The 20,178-nt window shown below is 38.1% G+C and overlaps 2 protein-coding genes across 2 annotated transcripts in view; one reads left to right on the top strand and one right to left on the bottom strand.

The window, feature by feature from the left end:
* The window catches only part of LOC139138431 (transmembrane prolyl 4-hydroxylase-like), a 66,932-nt gene extending 62,760 nt beyond the window's left edge, over positions 1-4,172 (top strand). The window contains exons 9-10 of the mRNA XM_070706816.1: positions 1,230-1,356; positions 1,969-4,172. Of these exons, the coding sequence (XP_070562917.1) occupies positions 1,230-1,356; positions 1,969-2,201 (360 nt within the window). The 3' untranslated portion in view covers positions 2,202-4,172. The remainder of the gene's footprint in view (positions 1-1,229; positions 1,357-1,968) is intronic.
* A 621-nt stretch (positions 4,173-4,793) lies between these two features.
* Positions 4,794-19,468, bottom strand: LOC139138429 (uncharacterized). Its single transcript, XM_070706814.1, has 8 exons — positions 19,232-19,468; positions 11,208-11,403; positions 10,784-10,851; positions 10,176-10,271; positions 9,589-9,741; positions 9,145-9,269; positions 7,067-7,178; positions 4,794-6,676 (listed from the first exon to the last, which is right to left on the bottom strand). The coding sequence occupies exons 1-8, from the start codon at positions 19,284-19,286 to the stop codon at positions 6,561-6,563; spliced, it is 921 nt and encodes a 306-aa protein (XP_070562915.1). The 5' UTR covers positions 19,287-19,468; the 3' UTR covers positions 4,794-6,560.
* Positions 19,469-20,178: the final 710 nt, after the last annotated feature.

The raw sequence follows: 20,178 nt of genomic DNA, 5'->3' as shown, positions 1-20,178 counted from the left end.
AAAAAGCGGCCACGCGCTTAAAATCTGTGATCGGTTAGATTTTCTCTTACCGTGGTAGCTGTGGCAAAATTATAACAGGTGACAGTATATCTTTAAGGGAAAATTATTATTAGGAAAACAAGAGATGAAATTTAATTTCCTCCGTGGGGTTTAAAATTAATCCACATAAGCAGGGGATCAATAAAGTATTGTTATATTTTGAGAATCCGAATCATCTATGTATATATCATATATTATTTACGAAGTAAAACAATACAAATTACGCCTGTGTGGATGTAAAAAAAGCTCACTTTATGAAGTTTGCGGTTTGTTGTTCTGAATAACATACATTTTTTTTCTGGATGGAAGAAATTACTTAAACTCTCATGTCGCGGCAAGTGTAGTGGACTGTTGTACAACATGATGGCGTATGTCTTATCTATCTCCCTACCATACCAGTGTGCTTCACAGATCCTGCAAATAATAAATTACTCCATAAATAAAACTTGTGAAAAAGTGATGTCAAACACAGCTACTCTATTTCTCGAATTACGAATTGCCGTGTAGACAACTGCATAATTACTGGCGTTCACCGAAACCTAATGATATTCACGATGAATTGGATGATTACACGGTAACTCTGTATTCGCGGATCGTGCCAGTGAAAAATAATTCATTAAAATTCTCACATAAACTAATTTTAGTAGTTGTACCTTCTGGTACGTTCTCACCATTGATTTTGTATATCAATTGCAGTTCTTGTTTTAACCCGCAAAGTATGTTGAAAGACACACAATTTACATGTAGCTCGTCAACACAGGGACTGTTCGCGTATAATGCACTCGTAGTGTTTACATTTGAATTCTAGTCCGGGCCAGAATTCATAGGTCAACAATATCAATGAGGTATGCACATGTACAAGAATAGTTAACAAGCTGAACACTGCGCATCTCAATATGCTTTGAGGAGTAGAATTAGAAACTGTAGTGAGACATGTAAAACAAAAATAGTAAAAAAATGTGATCAAAAGTTGCAGCTATTGCCCTATAATCAGTTTCTTGAGAAATTTTAGTCAAAGATATCAAAGTCACGATTCGCAAAATGTGCAAACAAAGTCCTTAATATTGATCGGGTTCTTCCTTCCGATTCCGATTCACAACTGGAATAGTTATGGAATATTGTGGTTCGTCTTATCTCTAGCTCTACCTTATTTGCGTCTTATTAAACTTTCTTATTTGATCTCTCCACAGACGCTGAGGGCGGCTGGTAACCGGCTGTATGACCTCAGCTCACACTGCCTTGATTCCAACGTTGTGGTCAAACCCGAAAAGGGAAAAGCTGTGATGTGGTACAACCACTATGTCGACGGAGAAACGGGTAATTGCGCAATATTCAGTATAGAGCCGGACGCCATTGCTTTCTTTTCTAACCAATACCATGCCATATCTTCCTGCATTTCACAGAAATATACTCAGAGATAACAAGCCACAGCGCTTTGAAGCTGATGTGCTAAACAGTGCCAGAAATAAAGCTAGCATAGTCTTACATTTGAAAGAACTTGCATTTGTCTATATAAAGGTTCTTCATATCGTGACCAGATAGCTTTGAATCTAAGCAGATTTAGGGTTGTATAAACCTCTTTTGTCCACACAATACACTGCTATTCTCGTTTGTCTTTACGAAGAGTGTGCGTGTTTAACATGAAGAACAGCATACAAGATTCAAGTCGTTCGTTCTATAAAACACAAAGCCGCGAATATCATATTTTCGATGGTTTCATTTTGCAAACAAAAACACAACTTTCACACTTGCGTATTCTCAGACAGCCAACACAAATATTGAAGAATGTTGGGATTGGAACTTATATCTCTGAAATGCATCGCAGAACAACATAAATTATTCGTATTATATAGGTTTTCAGATTAGATATTGAGTCCCTGTCAGAGAAATGACATTTCGCCCTCTGGTTTGTGTTTTCTGTTCGACCAGGCTGGATAGGTGATATGGACAACTACACGCTCCATGGCGGATGCGACGTCCATAGAGGCACCAAATGGATTGCCAACAATTGGATCAACGTTGCGGATACGCCAGAGCAGCAAGCCGCGTTCGACAAATACATGACCGACGTGTACCGCAAGGAGAAAGAAGAAGGAGAGGGCCAAGAAGTACACGGGTGCCGAAGACGAGCTCGACGAAGATGCGGCAAACTTGGACATTGAAGGCGTTTTTCCGGAAGGGGGCATTGCCGACGGAAAGGCGGAACTATGACGTGCAAATAATAAAGCTGCATCCTTTAAAAACGTCCCATAGATTTGCCAGTGTGCACGTCATTTGGCTGTTCACGTGAAGCAATGAAAAGGATGTCCAACTGTGCATACAGGAGAGTTAACCGCGGTTTACTTCCACTCATTCAAAACAACTCTCAACTTTGCGAGTAGAATGTACAATTTGCCTTTTATTGAGCATATCACTAATCTTAGAAAGCAGAGTGATCAATCAGCCCTTTTGATTATATAACACTTGAAAGGGTGCTAAAAACTTACTATTCCTTGATGTATTTAATTATTTTCATATTCAAATTCTGCGATGAATGCGCTCTGTATCACTGAGAGATTGGAAGTGAATTTTTTGACTTATTGCCCTATTTTGCCTTATTGTTACTACTTACGCGCGACGTACTTTCTCGTTGGTAAATTTCACTCGTTCTTCAACATATCCCACAACACCATATCACGGAAAATGAACCAGCGAATAAAGTTTTGCACTCTAAGGATTCTTAAACCAACAGTAGTGTACATTATTATTAATGAACGCACCTGGGAACATCTAATTATCTAGTATATGTAGAACCTCTTGTACAAACTTAACAGTGCCTTCATGAAATTCTTAATAATGTTTGGAAATGTTGTAATCCATCCCGGTTATTTTCAGCTTTATGTATTCAAAGTCTTGAACTGTTACTTTTGGTGTTGCCATATTTTCATAATAATGACAATTTGGCAGTAGTCCAAGCTATTGTTTCACTCTTGTACATACCATATGTATTGCAAGTTTATAAGGAACGATGCCCAGCTAAAGATTGACACGTTGCTGTAAAAGAGTATAGGCAACAAAATTGGGCATATGGCGTTCTTAGCATTACGCCATTTCAGATTTGTCCCCTGTAACAGCTATCCTCCTGAATCGATAAGAAGACAATTTTATTGATGATATTTGCGTGGACGGATCTTACGTCCAGATGTTGATTAGAAAATTACAGCAATATGTATGTCGCTATAGATGGTGCACCCGGTGCTCAGCCAGATATCGAAGAGAACTCTGGCACAAGAAAAAACTTCTTTAAAATCATTGTTATTGATCAAGTATTGATCGAGCTATCTGTATTGTAAATATATTTTTAAAAGTATATAGCCTAATCTATGATGTGTGTATTTCTATTTACTGTAATCGTATAAATACGTGATATTTACAAAACAATGAATTTCCCACATCCTGTAATGGGGCTGTTAGATTTCCGTCGAAATTTGCAAGATTAATGGTTGCAATACAATTTTTGAAAGACATCTCTGTGTGCGGAGTTTTCTTTTCTGTTTCCGTTTCAAAGTTGTAAACTTTAAAAAAGTGTTTCCAGAGAGTTTACACACAGAACAAAATAACCTTACCTTGCTATAGTTCAGAATTTTAGGACTGAGTTAAAGACCCCAAACATGAACAATATTTGGTGTGACGTACGCGTTATGTCCACAACATGCCAAGTGCAACTCATTCATCGTCTTATCGGAAGGAAGTAGAGGTTTTGAAATCGATTTTTTTGTCTATGATATAGCAATTAGATATTCTCGACAGCGCCATAGCCTTTTTTTCGAAAGAAACCAGAACGTTTCGTTTCCTTCTCATGTTCCAAGGGATCCTTAGTTCGCTACTATCACATTCTTTGTCCAATCATATTTTTATCAGAGATGTAGGGTTTAATTTCCCATGCATATTTTGTCTAATGATCGGAGAAACCAAATCTGTTTCCATTATCAATTGCCAAGTAATTACTTTTTAAATGTTTGTATATATTTCTCTTGTGTATTATAAAATATGTTGCTTTTTGCGTGCAACAATGCAGTCCTGATTCAGCCGAATGGTAATTATCAGCAAACTATGTTCTGATGAAATGCATAAATAAAACGTTACTTTTCATATTGCTGTGTCTTGACTCCCTGCATGTCTTCCATGTCCAGTGATGTCTATGGTTTTCGTTCTAAATTCCCAAGACCTGTTATCCCATTATGAAGCCTAACAGGAATTCTATACAGAAATGTAAAAAATAGTTTTCTCTTCCTCATATTCTTTGTGTGTTTTACATTATTCTCAAATGTCCCTACTTTGGTGATGACTTCCCGCGATAGAATGTTGTCTCTTAGATTCAAGCACATCCTCAGCGGCCGTAATTTACAATGCATGCAAAGGGAATTTCTAAAAAATCACTTTTTCCCGGATAGACCAACTCTTTCTGATGTCAAGACGAGAGGTCACTTTAGAGGAGAGATCACTTCATTACCGGAGTGATGCAGTTTTGAAATTTTTCAAATAGAAGGTAAAACTTTGTCGTTTGTTACCTTATTAGTACCTTAACATGAAAGATCTTTCTTTAGAAAAGCTCGCTGATTACACAGTTATTAAGAAGTGGACAGGGGTGTAAACGCTAGACTGTACACAGTACTGGTACACACCAAAACAGCTAGTCTGCAACTTAGTATACTGAGACACAAAATCCAAGGAAATCCTGTCCCTTTGATACATCAGAAACGCAGACTGTTCAATAGTTTATGAATTGTTTTATTCAACAAATGAGACACAAAAAAGAAAATTATACAAACGCATTTGTCATTTAATAGTTGTCACTGACTATCAATTCAAAACTCTACCTGGAGTTGCCGCTCTGTAGAGCGCAACGCCCAACGGATTGGACTGTGGGATTTTAGCTAATTGATAATGCCTCAAAATTCAACCCTCAATAATCTTGTGAGACCTAATCAGATTTAAACTGAATAGATCTGTGATTAACATTGAATAAGATCTGTAATTAACACTGATATATCTACACTGATATATCAAATATATAACGACCATCTCGTTTCACTAAGTTTGAAATTTGTCTATTAGTACTGTAGTTCAGGGTTTTTTTTCAATTTTGTTTTTAATTTTCAAGTTATTCGTCAATCGATAGATTAATATGGGAGTCTTTTGTCAAGGTGAGCAATTTTTGTGTTAAATATACTACGTCATTGATTTCGACGGAATTTACCCTGCTGTAATTATTAGCATGATGTATATTATACTGTGAATATGAAAAATTACATTAAACACTGAAAAGTTAACATCTGTTTCGAATTATGTCAACTGTTCTGAACATAATTCCTATGAGAGGATGAGGTTTTAAGTCAGTTTAAGAAATATTCATTTTGATCTACAAATCACACGAAACTGGTAGAATTCGTCATGTGATAAGTCTCAAACCATTATCAAAATACTGATAAAACGATACGAAAGCATAGGTGCAAAGCCTTCCGTGTCATCGCGCCTTTACCGGCATTAGAAGAAAGGACACGAAATTTAGCACATTCCAAGCAGTGGTGGCGCTATAAGAAGATACTGCACTACACCACCAACCGACAACATTTTGGTGATTTACCACGAGTTCGTAAAACAAAGTTGACTCAGGAGAGGGCGCAATAATTTACCCGAAAAATGACTGCATTGTAGAATCGTGCAAACACTTGTATCTTGATGTTTATTGTGATTTAGCAAGAAATTGTGGACTCCAACTTTCCTGACGTGAAAGACTGTCAACTTATTAATATGCGGCGGAAATACTCACATTTGTTATGCTTTATCACCAATGGTATTTTATCTTTTAATAAAATCTGTGAGCGCCCTCACTGTTTTGTATTTGGAAGTTGGGCTGTCTCATTACAAGAAACTTCAAATATCAAGTGTAACAACACAAGAAAATAGAAGCTGCAAAATCATCTTTAGCCTACCAGAAAAATGGGGAAAAGTTCTGAGCTATTTCGACTCTGGAATGCTTAGATGTACAAAAACGACAGTAAAGATTTCACAATTAATCAAAACTCCTCGACCCAACAAAATGCATTCACATACTGCTGTCGGATTCAGATACGAAAACATCCTTCAAGTTTCGTAAAATAAATCGTTTACCTCAGGAACGGCAACATTTGCGATTTAATGTGAATGTTTGCGATTTAATGTGAAAATATCAATAAAGTGTGAAAGTTTACGTTATTATCGAGAATTTATGAAAGTTTCAGTGGACCGATACATGAAACCACTATATCGCCCTCTGTCGGCACTTTTTGTCACATTATGACATATGACACAGGGGGTGGGGGGAGGGCGAGTTGCAAGCTACGCGACTGCTACCTGTGAAATGTATTTGCTTCGTAATTGCATATACGGTCTATCAAAGCAAATCGGATTATTGCAACTACAGACGACTCTTCGATATCGACCTCTTGCGAGGTGTCATAAAATGTGGCAATACTGAGGTGCAACCTCACTGAAGTGAATTACAATCTCCCTAAGGCAGTCGAGGCGACGACAAATATGGCGATAGGTAATCCGAATGCTAGACTGCCGACACCCGCCGTCGTGCTCGGTGGAATGCAGTCTTCGTCACGGCTCACTGGAAACAAGAAAGACACGGTAAAAAGGATTATTTTTACGTGCGAACCCATATACGGGTGTGTAAAGTTATACATTTTGAGTTTATTTGATAGATGATTTGCTGATTATCAAATTTTCGGTTTTAAGTTACAACCTCTTCTTTAATGACCGACTGACAGATGCCAGGAATTAACGGAAACCAATAATCAATTCACATCCAGACACTGTCTGTCGTCGTACATTAATTTCTCACATTCCTGGCCGCTAGGAGTGCGGGATCGACAGTGTGGGAAAAAATATTCCCAACTCGTGTGAGAAATCTGATCCCAGGTCCTTGGGGTGTGAGATTCTATTAATCAATATTATTTACAGAAACATCTGTAGAATTGCGAAAATAGTGATGACATGCCTTTCTCCATTTCTGCTGTCAGTCCATCTCCTATCTGCGTATCTGTCTGATCCGCATCGCACTCGAAATCTCGTGCGGTCAACCGCAAAGTGTTATTAACCAGTTTATGGGCCTGCAAAATACGACAATATATTCGTACGGTGACAATGGCACTCAATGAATGATATTGATTGACGGTCACCGCAGCGTTCGTCAAAATGGGGAGATCGTTTTTCTTAGGGTCCTTTGTAAATATGTATACTTTTTATACTCGAAGTCTAGTGTAAATGGCATGCAAATTATCTTGTTACATCATCTGCATTCAGCTTCAGCTGGTGACAAAATACTACCACACAAATGAAGACATTGTAACATAGTTACTCACTCAGTAGACACACACCCCTTACACACATCCCTACACACATACACACATACACGCATATACAGATGCCCTGTCCTCGTTGGAAAATTACAGTTAGTGCTCGACGGAAAGTAGACGATGAGATTAAATGATACCTTACTCAATTACTAATCTACATCAGACACTTTATTTCTAAAACTACACTAGTACCTCACAATATTGCTTGCGAGCGGCAAGTTCTCAAAGACAAGAATAACAAATACCAGACCTAAATGATTCCTTAACATAACAGTCGCTTGCCTGCTTCTCTGCCGACATGAGTGCCTTATCTCTTTCCACTGGTTTATTGCCGTAATCGTATACCATGATACTAATTACACAGCGACAAAAAGACAACTGTAGTTCTTGCTGAAATGAACGTCATCGCCATGGTAGACCAGCCGACATTGTTGAGACACTGCTCAGTAAGTGTCAAGTAGATTGGATTTTTCAATCTTTAAAATCATGACTTCTGCTTTGCCAATTTTCATTTTCTTTGACACTAAAATGCCTTAAAACAGATTACCCCTAATTCTTTGTATGAAAATGCCTCGACCTAACCCCCCTAATTCTTTGTAAAACAGGTCCACACTTACGATTGATAACAATGGGTATTTTGCCAAACCATGGTGGTGAAAATGTTACAATCAACTGACACTCTGTAATTTGTGCTAGAGTGAAGATAAGTGTGGACAAAAACATTTGGATAAAACTGACTTAATTTGGCAATGTTATCACGCACTGGGATCTCTAGCTATGTACCATATCGCCAACTTTACAATTACCTAAGCTACTGATGATTAATGTGAAATACTGTCTATGTGTCCACTGTTCTGTGTATCTCTTCTAGCAGTCAAACAGTGGTGCAACTATTCTCATGCATACTCTTCCAAGTACATTTGATTGGGATGTTTAACGTTTTGTGTTTATTGTATCCAATCAAATGAGACTTTGTCTATCTGTTATTCAATGGCTCAAAATTGATAAGGTCAATTACAGATTTGTATAATCCTCTACAAGATTTACTCGCCAAACCAGAGAAACCATATAATTATTGTCTGTCTCAAGATATCTTTGCAAGAGCTTTTCAGACAAAACGTTTGATTCATGAATGATGAAGATGTTTCATTATTTGCCTTTTATATATCTCTTTGAGAGGCATATATGTTACTTCATGCTTCAGCCAACTTACAGTTGTCTTTTTGTCGCTGTGTAATTAGTATCGTGGTATAAGATTACGGCAATAAACCAGTGGAAAGAGATAAGGCACTCATGTCGGCAGAGAAGCAGGCAAGCGACTGTTATGTTAAGGAATCATTTAGGTCTGGTATTTGTTATTCTTGTCTTTGAGAACTTGCCGCTCGCAAGCAATATTGTGAGGTACTAGTGTAGTTTTAGAAATAAAGTGTCTGATGTAAATTAGTAATTGAGTAAGGTATTATTTAATCTCATCGTCTACTTTTCGTTGAGCATAACTATAATTTCAGTGCTCGATGCGGAAAGCAGAGCGTTATAAATAATAACATAAATTACTTCAAGTAAAAAGTAATAGTATCTGTTACTTAAATAATATATATATATATATATATATATATATATATATATATATATATATAAATTCAATATTCTACAAGTTGAGATTAAGGTCATGTGAATCAAAGTTCGATTAATGTAAAAAAGTATCAAGTTAGTAACTTACCATGCAGACAAACTTTCCTTTCCAACTGTTGTTGTCATCTTTTATCTCGCCAGTCTGCACGAGGGAATAATTCAAGCCATCAGTATTTTCCCATGATGCCAAGCAGTTCATGCTCTTGTTGACAACTACAAAGAAGAGATGAATTATTGTGACGCAGAAATGGTAGCTATACCCTCGTAAAGTTTTTTTGGTGGGTCACCAAGTGAAAATAAACTTATGCGCTGAGCACTGTACATGTAGTCACAGTCAGATACCGTATTGGAAATAAAGGGGTGAGTTGCAATGTTACTGAGAATTTCTGTGAATTCCTGTGAATTCGACGGGCTGGTCTATTTACTGCGGTTTCTGCGCATAAAACATGCTAGGAATGTGTCCTCCCATCAGTGAGGAAAAGCTACTTTTCGTTTAAAAGGGGGAAATGGTATCGATTGAAGCGTCACTTACATGGAGCTTGCACGGGACCACAACCTTCGGCGTATTGCATTGATTTGTACTGGCCACTACACACCTCCAAAGTCGATGTCTTGTTGATGCAGCCGTCCACTGTCCACTCGTACTTACCGGTAACAGCACACTGGACAGCTTCCAGTTCGGCGGCTTGGATGAAAAGAAAACACATTTTTCGAAAAAATGAAACAAGTGACTAGAAAATATGGATACTAGCAATCTGATTAAAATATGCCACCGGCAGCTAATGAAGACAACACAATACAAGTTTAACTGAACATGTCACCATCTCTACACTCTGATTTTAATCAAATGCAGAGAATCATGATATGTTTAAAGATATATCTGTTAACAGAGAGACCGCACACTACGTTTTCTACCATAAGACGATAGGAATAGACGGTCAATCGTGCCCGCATTAAGGAATTTTCCAGTACACGTGTACCATCATCATGTCGACATGAGAGAGAGAGAGAGAGAGAGAGAGAGAGAGAGAGAGAGAGAGAGAGAGAGAGAGAGAGAGAGAGAGAGAGAGAGAGAGAGAGAGAGAGAGAGAGAGAGAGAGATTTTACTGCACTATTTACCATTGTAGTACGCTTTTCCTGGTGTCGGAAACTTTCTCAAGTCGCCGCAATCACTTTTGACACATGAAGGGGCTTCTTCAGTACTGTCGATACTCGCTACAAAAGAGCAAGGACTACACGTCAGCAAACCAACAGGGAAAGATGTACATATGAAATTCAAAATCATCACATGGTCAATTTCAATTTGAGCGTAATCTGACAGTGGTGTTGTGCATGACCCTGCTCACACGGAATCATTTAGGTACTCTCTCACTCAATCGCTTGTTTACATTTTTTACTGGCTGAGTTTCTTGACTTTCTGGCAAATGCGCGGCGGAGTCTTTAGTTCATCGGGATTTTATTTCTCCTGTAGTATTTATTCTCAGTCATTTCAATTCTAAACATCTGTAATACGGCTTAGAATAAAGAACTGGGACACCTCACATGAAAAACATGTTGCATTTACAGTGTACTGCCAGGATAATATTATGCAGAAAGGCTTTGTATGACAATCCACCCGTGTTATACAATTATTGACGTTGATATAGTCAAGGTCGTTTTGTTTACTGACTTAGTATTGTCCCCGAAGAAGACACTGTAAAACGTAAAAAGGTAAAATGGCAACTTACCTGTGTAACCGATGAAGACGTTCCCGTTTACTTTTTTGTAGGCAAAACACTTATAACTCGTAGATTGACTGAAATTACATGAATAGTGTATGATCATGGATTAGCGAGAAGACCACTTATAAAGTACAAAGTTATCTACCCTGTTACACGTGAACTCAAATTTCCGAGCAGACGAAACCTGAGGGCGCCCTCATAACATGGAATTACCACCATGCTCATACAGGCCAAATGAATTTCCCATACACTGAAAAGCCTTGAAAATCTGAAACATTACGAGCCCTTCGAAAACAGTCGAACCGCTTCGGCTGTCCAATGACGCGACTTTTCCTTGTCAAAAATCTCGGATCGAAACCAAGGTCAATCTGTTAGTGCTTCATGTAACTGTGCATTTTGAGTTGCTATCAAAAGTAATGTTTATACTCACTCATCATTCACCGTCTTAAGAATGTAGGTGGCGTTTTCGGGGGCCGACTTGAAGCAAACGTATGTCTTTCGATCTTCCCCAGATGTCTCGGTGTAGTTCTCAGAGTTCAAGTCAAGTTTCCCATCGTTGTCAGAATTGTCGATACTATACAGCCAACTGCCGGCGATATCGTCCGGGAAACTGCAATTTTGTGTATCTAAGACAAAGCAGTGAAACACACTTTATCATATCGATAGACTTTGCAATTCCACACATTCAAAACATTGGTTGAGGTTTCTGATAAGAAACTTTGAGTGATACATCGATTACTTTAAATTAAATGGCACCTTGGAAGATAAAAACAAATTTGTATTGCATATACAACGATGGAATATTTTCACAGAAAACATCCATGCCCTAAGCTAAAGTTCCTTGGTCATAGCTAATATTCACACATACAATATGCTGAAAAAAAATCGTGTTCTCCATAGCACAGTACATTTTACCTGGCCCCAAGAGATAATCAGTGATGTTACGCGGTATTTGGCTGCACTCTTTTAAGGCTTGAGTTTGTGAAATTTCATCCAAGGTCAGATCTTGGACAAAACCAATGATACACAAAAGAGAAGACGGCGAATTTGTATTCTGATGAAGCTTCCGATATACATTACAATTAAAAACTCAAAAATATAAAATACGATTACAATTACAAAGTAATTACGTTCATCTCTAAAATATTAAAGTGCGGAAAATTCTTTTGCTTTTTTCTTTTGAGAACACTGTAAATCATAACAGTCAAATATCCAGTGGGTTGTAAGCACTATGTGCTGGTTCGATAAATTGTGTGCAGTATAAAATGAATCAGAGACAATGAAGGGTATCGCAAGTCATACGGAAAGTATTGTCATCGTTAGCCGAACAAATTTCAGCAGAATAGGCGGGATACGTGTGTTGCACAGCCGGTATTTCTAGAATAAAAGTATTCCTAGAATAAAAGAGTCTGTCCGTATTTCTCCTCATGGGTACATAGCATGTGTGATTTTTGTTGGAACTTGTTGTCGTGATCTATCGCATGATGGCGTCATCCGCTCTGGTTTACCCAAGTTAAAGTTTATATTATCACAAGGGAAGAGCCGATTAACTACGTCAGCCTCTAGCCGAGCTGACTTTATTACCGGGATAGGCTGTCAGTGACGTTACTGGTCGCCGCACTACAACGTTGAACGTGAAAGTTATGCTTCGTCGATATGTCTGTTCCGGGCATTATGAGATGCCATCCAAATGGACTTCAAAAAGACTGTGAATCAAATGTTGTATTGTAATGAATTGATGAAAACCACACTGGTAACCAGACAATGGGGAAAGGCGACATTTATAGTGCATCACCATAACGAACTGAATTTCATGGGTCAATTATGCTCAAAGCTGTCATTCACGATTGGAAAAGATTAGAGACAGAATAATACAGATTTATGTGTTTCATTCAAGCAAAGAGAATAGGACGTTTAACTTGAACTTGTTCTTGCCAAATTGAACTAGAAGGAATCAGATTAATTTGATACCATATTCTCCTCAGTCCCATTATATATTCTTATTAAGTGCTCGGATTCATTATGCTACCCTGGAGAAGAACAATAGGGGGCGCTCGCCGTGGAATACACTTCGCTATACCATCAGTGTCAACCTCTCAAGGTACCGCCACTTTCATCCTTATCAATCATTTTGCCTCCATTTAGCTGTGTTAATCAATGTCATACAAATGCCCGTCGATTCATGGCAGTTGTAAAAGTTTAAGAAACTACAGTTTCAGACAAAAATTTGCATCGGAATGTTCCGTCAGCATGAAGACGTGACATGGCGGTGAATGCCACCCATCAGCGGAGTGAAGACCGCGCTCCATTTGTTGCAGCGATGTTGATTAAACAAAACGACAAGTCTCTAGGGTCAACTCTGTCACTCGCAGTAACCTCTATGAACGAGTATGACTGTTATAATTCGATGTTAGCGACTCATGAAAACTGATAGGAAACACGTGTAGAGCTGTTAGTATTGACAGCTGACAGAATCGATGTTCTCCGACTTAGAAAAATACATTACATTGCGTAAGACATACGAGAGCTTGAACTGAATGTTAAGTATTTGACAATTTGAAGATTTCTGGTGATGTAATTTTTTTGACAAAATTGCAAATCATCCCATCCCACAAAGCGACCACGTAATGACGATTCTCCTGCCTTCCGAATGCTGTGTTGCATTCATTCAAAATGTTTGTAGAATTGTCGAAAAGGCCGAAATGATAGTTATCAAATAGTCTTAACAGCTATTTTGAATATTGGAATACCAGCAATGAAGATGCATTGATAATTGTAGGCAAGCATCAATGGTTGTCTACGTAAAGATAATGAAAAGATAGACAGACAGACAGACAGACAGACAGACAGACAGACAGACAGACAGACAGACAGACAGACTAGATAGATAGATAGATAGATAGATAGATAGATAGATAGATAGATAGATAGATAGATAGATAGATAGGTAGGTAGGTAGATTGATAGACAGACAGACACACAGACGGACAGACAGACAGACGGACGGACAGACAGATGGACGGACAGACAGGCAGATAGATAGAAAGATAGATAGATAGATAGATAGATAGATAGATAGATAGATAGATAGATAGATAGATAGATAGATAGATAGATAGATAAGTAAATTAATTAATTAATTAATTAATTTAAGGATAGCTGAATGTAGAAAAGAACTGTTTTTTGAAATATAGATAGATAGATAGATAGATAGATAGATAGATAGATAGATAGATAGATAGATAGATAGATAGATAGATAGATAGATAGATAGATAGATAGATAGATAGATAGATAGATAGATAAATAGATAGATAGATAGATAAATAGATAGATAAGTAAATTAATTAATTTAAGTATAGTTGAATGTAGAAAAGAACTGTTTTTTTGAAAGCAGATCTGTCAATATTTTTCCGTCTTCAAAATATTTACCTGTCGTTTAAATTTCTATCCTATCGACTATACCAGTAGATAGCTAACGATTGGATGCATCTCGGCGTTCGTAACATAAAGGAAACGACGCACGATTTCTTTATGAATCAATCGATGTAAACCTTTGACAGAGGTTACATGGATGTTATGTTGATATGGGTGATTCATTGCAGATTTTGCTTTCCGTGGATTCACTGTGAATCTCGAAATGACAACCTTAATATTTCACCGAACATCAATCAAAATGAGGAGTTTTTGCCTGAGTGGCAAGAACACGCATTTCACATATACCGACTAAGCCATCGAGTTCAAACCTTTCCGGCGTACTTGTCCCGGGGATAAAACGAGATTAGCGCAGCAGAAACGAGATGCAGTCTCCCTCACGTTTGTAAAATGTCCGTTCACAAATACCACCAATAACGATCAGAGGCCGATAACACGTCGCGAGGCAAAAGAAAATTAGCATTAAAAGGAAATTCAAAAACGAATTTCCGACTGTAGATTTATAACGTTCATTGAGACTAAAAGGCATTACGTATTATTACTTTGAGACCCATGACCCTTTGCTCTATGTACCTACTCTTGTTAGAGAATACCCCACTTCATATCAAAAGACTCCGTGTGCCTGTACCTAACAGCATACATTATTATAGAATTTCAAAGGTTGCCACTCCGTATAATTGAAGGATATTTACTATAGAGGCAGTGATATCAATGGTATTTCGAGTTTTGACATGACAGCCAAAGAATATACTGAAGTAAAGGGCTGGTATACGGTGGGCCAGAGTTCAAACGTCTCGTCTAATGTGTGCTGCTCGAATTTACGCGCTTTGATAAGAGTTCCTGTGAAACCACTGTGTCGTGCGCTATGCAAATATATTGTAGGTCAAGGAGGTATGCTTCACTGACAAAGAAATCAGCTCGTATAGACATGTGTTGTGTGATATTGAAAGTGTCGAACACAACTTGAAAATATTATTCATCATACACTGTGTTCCTTTATCCCAACAGTTGAATCGAGAAACTACTGCAAATCGGCAGTTCACTTTGCTATTGACCGTAAATCCAGACAACTACCAAATCTTGCTGTATTTGTCCAGGCTATATACTATCAGGATAACCTACAGGAAATTCCAACGAAATATAGGTTGTGGCTATGCCAGGGTGGTCATTGGTTCATTCGATTTAACATGGCGACAACATCTGTCTTAAAGGGATACCGTCGTCGGAACTACGCTCAAAGGTCGTATGGGACCTATACGACCGATGTAAACACTGTATCTAAAGTACAATGGTGATTGATGACAGTTAAAACATGTCTGTTTTAATCTACATCGTATAATTTAAATGTTGAAGCTATGTAGATGAGGTGCATCTAGATATCTTGCACGAAATACATTGTTTGTAAATAAGAAACTCGCACAGGCGCAGCTCCGACGACACTTTCCCTTTAAACGAACCCCAAACACGACACCTGATGGAATGTGAAATTGAGGACTTACAATCTAAGGTCTAATTTGATACAAAAAACCGTTTTTTCTTCTTTCGGGCTGATTTTGAATGCAATTTATTTTCTCACACGCCACTCACTTCTGTAAAATATGTACATTTCACGGGACTACATCATTAATTATTTAAGATACTACTAGAAATGTACAATAGCTTTTTACAGCAGGTCAATCAGGGGACAAATTATACGTTTGATCGTCAGTACGACAAAGAATAATGCACTGCACTTATTCCCAGTCGTTGCATTTTCAAAGCAATTTATTTTCTCATACGACACTCCTGTAAAATATTTAAATTTTACAGGACCACATTAATTATTTATGTACATTAGCTTCTTACATCAGGTCGATCAGGGGGACATATTATACGTTTTAATTTGATCATCAGAGGATATATGCACTGCACATATTCCCAGTCGTTGAATTTTCAAGCCCAAACACTTTAGAGACATTCCATATATTGTATCGAGTTCACAATATGAAAGAAAAATCTAATTGTATGAAGTAGCACTTCCTTCGACACGTTTTAATTGAGCGTTCTCTGAAGGAAAGCTTTCTGCAGGAAGTCACCACGGTCACTCAACATTGTTTTCAAGCACGTCAGTTTTTCTTTGTGGCCGTCACGCAATCTCTGTATTTGAAGTAAAGAACCGGCAGCGTTTTGAGAACGAAATCAATTTAGAGACGTGGCAATCTTGACAACTGTCGTTATCGAATATCCTTTAATAGGGGATCCGTGTTCTCAGGCTGGCCTATAGCTTGTTTGTTTGAACAGAAAATACTACACAAATATTTTAGACTAGTGACTTTATTTGTGCAATTTGGCTTCTTTTTTAACCGGTAAAAATTGGCCGTTTGGTGTTAAGTTTCGAATGGCGGAATAATTAGACAGGCCTTTATCAAAATTATGACCATGTTACGCAGAAAGCATGACCAAAATATTAAGAGGTAAATTCGCTATCATCAGTCACCACGTATCGGTTAGCATCTTGAAACATCCTGACAGATTGACTAACAATATATCTCCATGCGTACAGACATAAACAGTCTAGGAAAACGATCACGAAACATCTGGTACATACCCAGAAGTGTATGCTTATGAGCCTACGGCTAACACAGCGACATAAGTAAAGACAGATCGGGGCGATTCACACTCATCACAAACTGATGTTATTTCAGTCCTTGATTGATTTGAAGAAGCTGAAGAGTTCAATTTTCCTTGACAAGAATATGAAGAAACCGTCGGAAAGCAACCGACGTTGTTCCTTCATAACATGAGATACAATCATCTGTTTCCATGGATCACGTGGTCAACGGATCATTCACTTGTATTATTTAATATTTATTTAAGCCAATCAAGTGCTTGTTCCATGGCAGAATTGTCACTGACGCATAAGTGTTAAATGTTCTTTCGAAATGATGTTTGATTTAATCGAAACACGATTGACTTTTGCCCCAGACGTGTATTTATGCAAAGCATCTCGTTAAAGTATAAATTATCACAGATGATGTATTAAGTATTTCTTCAAAGCTTATATGAATGATGTAGATTGTTTAAATTTACCGATACATAATATCCCGATATAGCTTAATCTGCTCGTCTGTCCACGGGTAAAGACATATTTATTAGGGTTAAATTGTCACGATTGATCTCCTATAATTAATATTGGTGATATGCAAAACGGTAATTAATAATGCAAAATATAGAAATGAAGTTCGTATGCATTAAGAATTAAAGCTTTAAGTCTATGAATAGTATAACCGGGTTGGGGGGAGGAATCAAATTTCCATTCTGCTTCTCCGTCTTAGATAGTTGAATGCTGCATGACTGCAGATGTTAGTGCATTGCTCTCACTGTGTCCAGACGAATGTGACATACACTGCATTTGTATACTCTGAGACACAAGCTCATAAAAGGAGATCGTCGGCTCAGCTGCTATCATTTCATCACAACCATCGAATTGGGATTTGATCAGCCCTACCTGAAAACAGCGAATTCAACGCTCCATCAAAGCGAATTACCGCATTGAACGTTGATGTAATGGGCTGTTTCAGTCCCAACACTCGTCATAGAACCCCTTGAGCACTAACAGCAAGGTTCGAAGCAGTTTAGAATTGCTACCTGTCCACACTCCATATGCTCTCAAAATAGATATCTTTCAAAAGACGTCACATCAGAATCTCCATCGCGAAAATCCTTCGACGTTCGCATCGATTTGAAACCTGAGTGTCACTTGTTGTTCAATTATCATGTCTTTTGCTTTACACCCCTTGGACATACTGTCAGTTGTCGTTTGCTCATGGATTATAACCCTTGTACGACCTTTCTGGGCAAGTCTGATCATAATGCATATGATTGGATACGGTTATCACAGTGTGTAGTTACTTTCGAACACGCACAGCCATGGCGACCACAGCATAACATAATCAAAAACGCCATTACAATATTGGGTGATCATTATGCTTTTTATATATCAAATTCCTAAGAAGTCTGGATGAAACATAATAAACACGGTGTCCACCTTTGCATCGTTGTAATAATTGTAAATAATTCATAAATTTTTTGAGGTATGAGAAAAAAATAACAAGAAGAGCAAAAAGACAGTCATGTTCTTTTTTACTTTATGATCGGTTAGACAACCAAAAGCAGCACCGCGGCTGTTCTTATTCACTTTAGCAAAGCGGTGTAAAGCGATGTAATGTTACCCATTCCTGCATATTGACCAAAGCAGTGTCTAAGAAGAATTCTTGTTGCTACCTGCAGGATTTGACACTTCCATTAATTGATGCTGTCAAGAGGTAGAATAAAAAAGTATACAAGGCCGAAATGCTTCTTGATTTAATAAGGTTTACATCATCGACGTAGGGAGCAAGAGATTATGTTTTGGCTGTCGGATAAAACGAAATGATGAAGGTTTGTATTTCTGATCCGTCAGATGCGTTGCTTTCCTTTTGAAATCCATCCATATCACTAAACATCATTGATTTCTTGGGTGCGGCTGGCATATTTTGACTTTCATGCACATTTGCTGTCGACAGAGCTTTTGGTGAACCGCAACAACCGCATAGTGGCAAATCGGTATCGATTATTGACACACCAATAAGAGACGAGCCTTCTTTCTGCAATGTTGTGGTCGCCCGCGTTCTACTTTTTCGATCGATATCGACAGTATTACTGCCTTTTCATGAAAGTTGAATACTCATATACGAGAAAAAGGGAATGAAAGACAATTCTGGGAAATAGCGCTGCTGAGCGTGTATCCTAAGACTGGTGAATTTGCAAATCAATTGAACTGAGAATGGTGATTCTGGTCATCTCGTTTTGTCTCCTCGTTTCATGGAAAATGTTCTGAGTGGATTTCGAAGTATACAGCGTTCGAACGTTCACGCTAAAGCGCCAGTTTCCTTGTAAACTGTATCAGTTTAATAATTGAAAATGCAATTGCAGCCGTTAATGGGTGACTTGCATACATTTTTAATGAAAGTTAGACTGAATCGAAATGGTCGTACTCACAGATTACTTGAGTCCACGCCAATACGATGAAGATGGTAGCTACAGCAGACTTCATAATGTTGACACAAGGCGTTCACCTGTTCACACCGATACAAGAGATAAAGGCAGGGAAAAAACTGAAGAGGCACGGAGCTCTCAGGGTTCTTCCTGGCTCTACTGTGACACCCTTTGCAGTGCGGTGACGTATTTCTATATTGCGATGAGAAACACGCTCTACTGCTCGTGCCTCCTTCAGCTGGTTTGGGTCGGTGCATTCTTGACATGGGTAGGATGGATGGAAATTATGATGGGCGAAGAGCACACACATGCAGACTTTGGAAAGCTGAATAACGTTTTCTGCCTTTGCGCAAAATTAATTCTAACAGCATTTTCTCTTAATGAACATACATACAAGAAGAGTCACTTTATCGAAACTACGATAACCAGGAGGAAAAATTAATTCTCATATGAACATATCGCTAGCTTCATTTGGAGAGAAAATTTATTGTCACAGTCCCTGAAACTGCAATTTGAATTATTTCGAAAAGGCGGACTTTATCCAAACTATGCAAACACTACAAATGTCTGCCTACTATACCTTCGCGTCGTTTTGTGGAATATAAGATGTATCGGGTTTCCGAAGTGTCCTGTTCACGAAAATACTTGCAGAAGCTAACACGAAGAATGGCGGCCATTTTGCATTTCAACCATTGAACAAATACCAACTGGGAACCAAATATACAGCAAGTGTAACTATAGCAACTGCATAGTCATCTCTATGCGACCAGCTAAAAGCGGAGTCTGGTCCTTTACCACGTGGTGAAATAATATCATCAACCATGACTTATCATTGACTTTTTGTAATATATCTTCGTTTTGAGAAAGCGCGCTCCTTGCAATTAAACAATTAGCGTCCATTTATATGGTCGGTGACATTTGCGTTAAAGGCGTGACGAACGTCAACAGAT

Source organism: Ptychodera flava, chromosome 8 (genome assembly GCF_041260155.1).
Source record: "Ptychodera flava strain L36383 chromosome 8, AS_Pfla_20210202, whole genome shotgun sequence".
In the NCBI taxonomy this organism is placed as follows: domain Eukaryota; kingdom Metazoa; phylum Hemichordata; class Enteropneusta; family Ptychoderidae; genus Ptychodera; species Ptychodera flava.
Note: the sequence above shows the minus strand (reverse complement) of the source record. Positions and strands in the feature narration are given on the sequence as shown.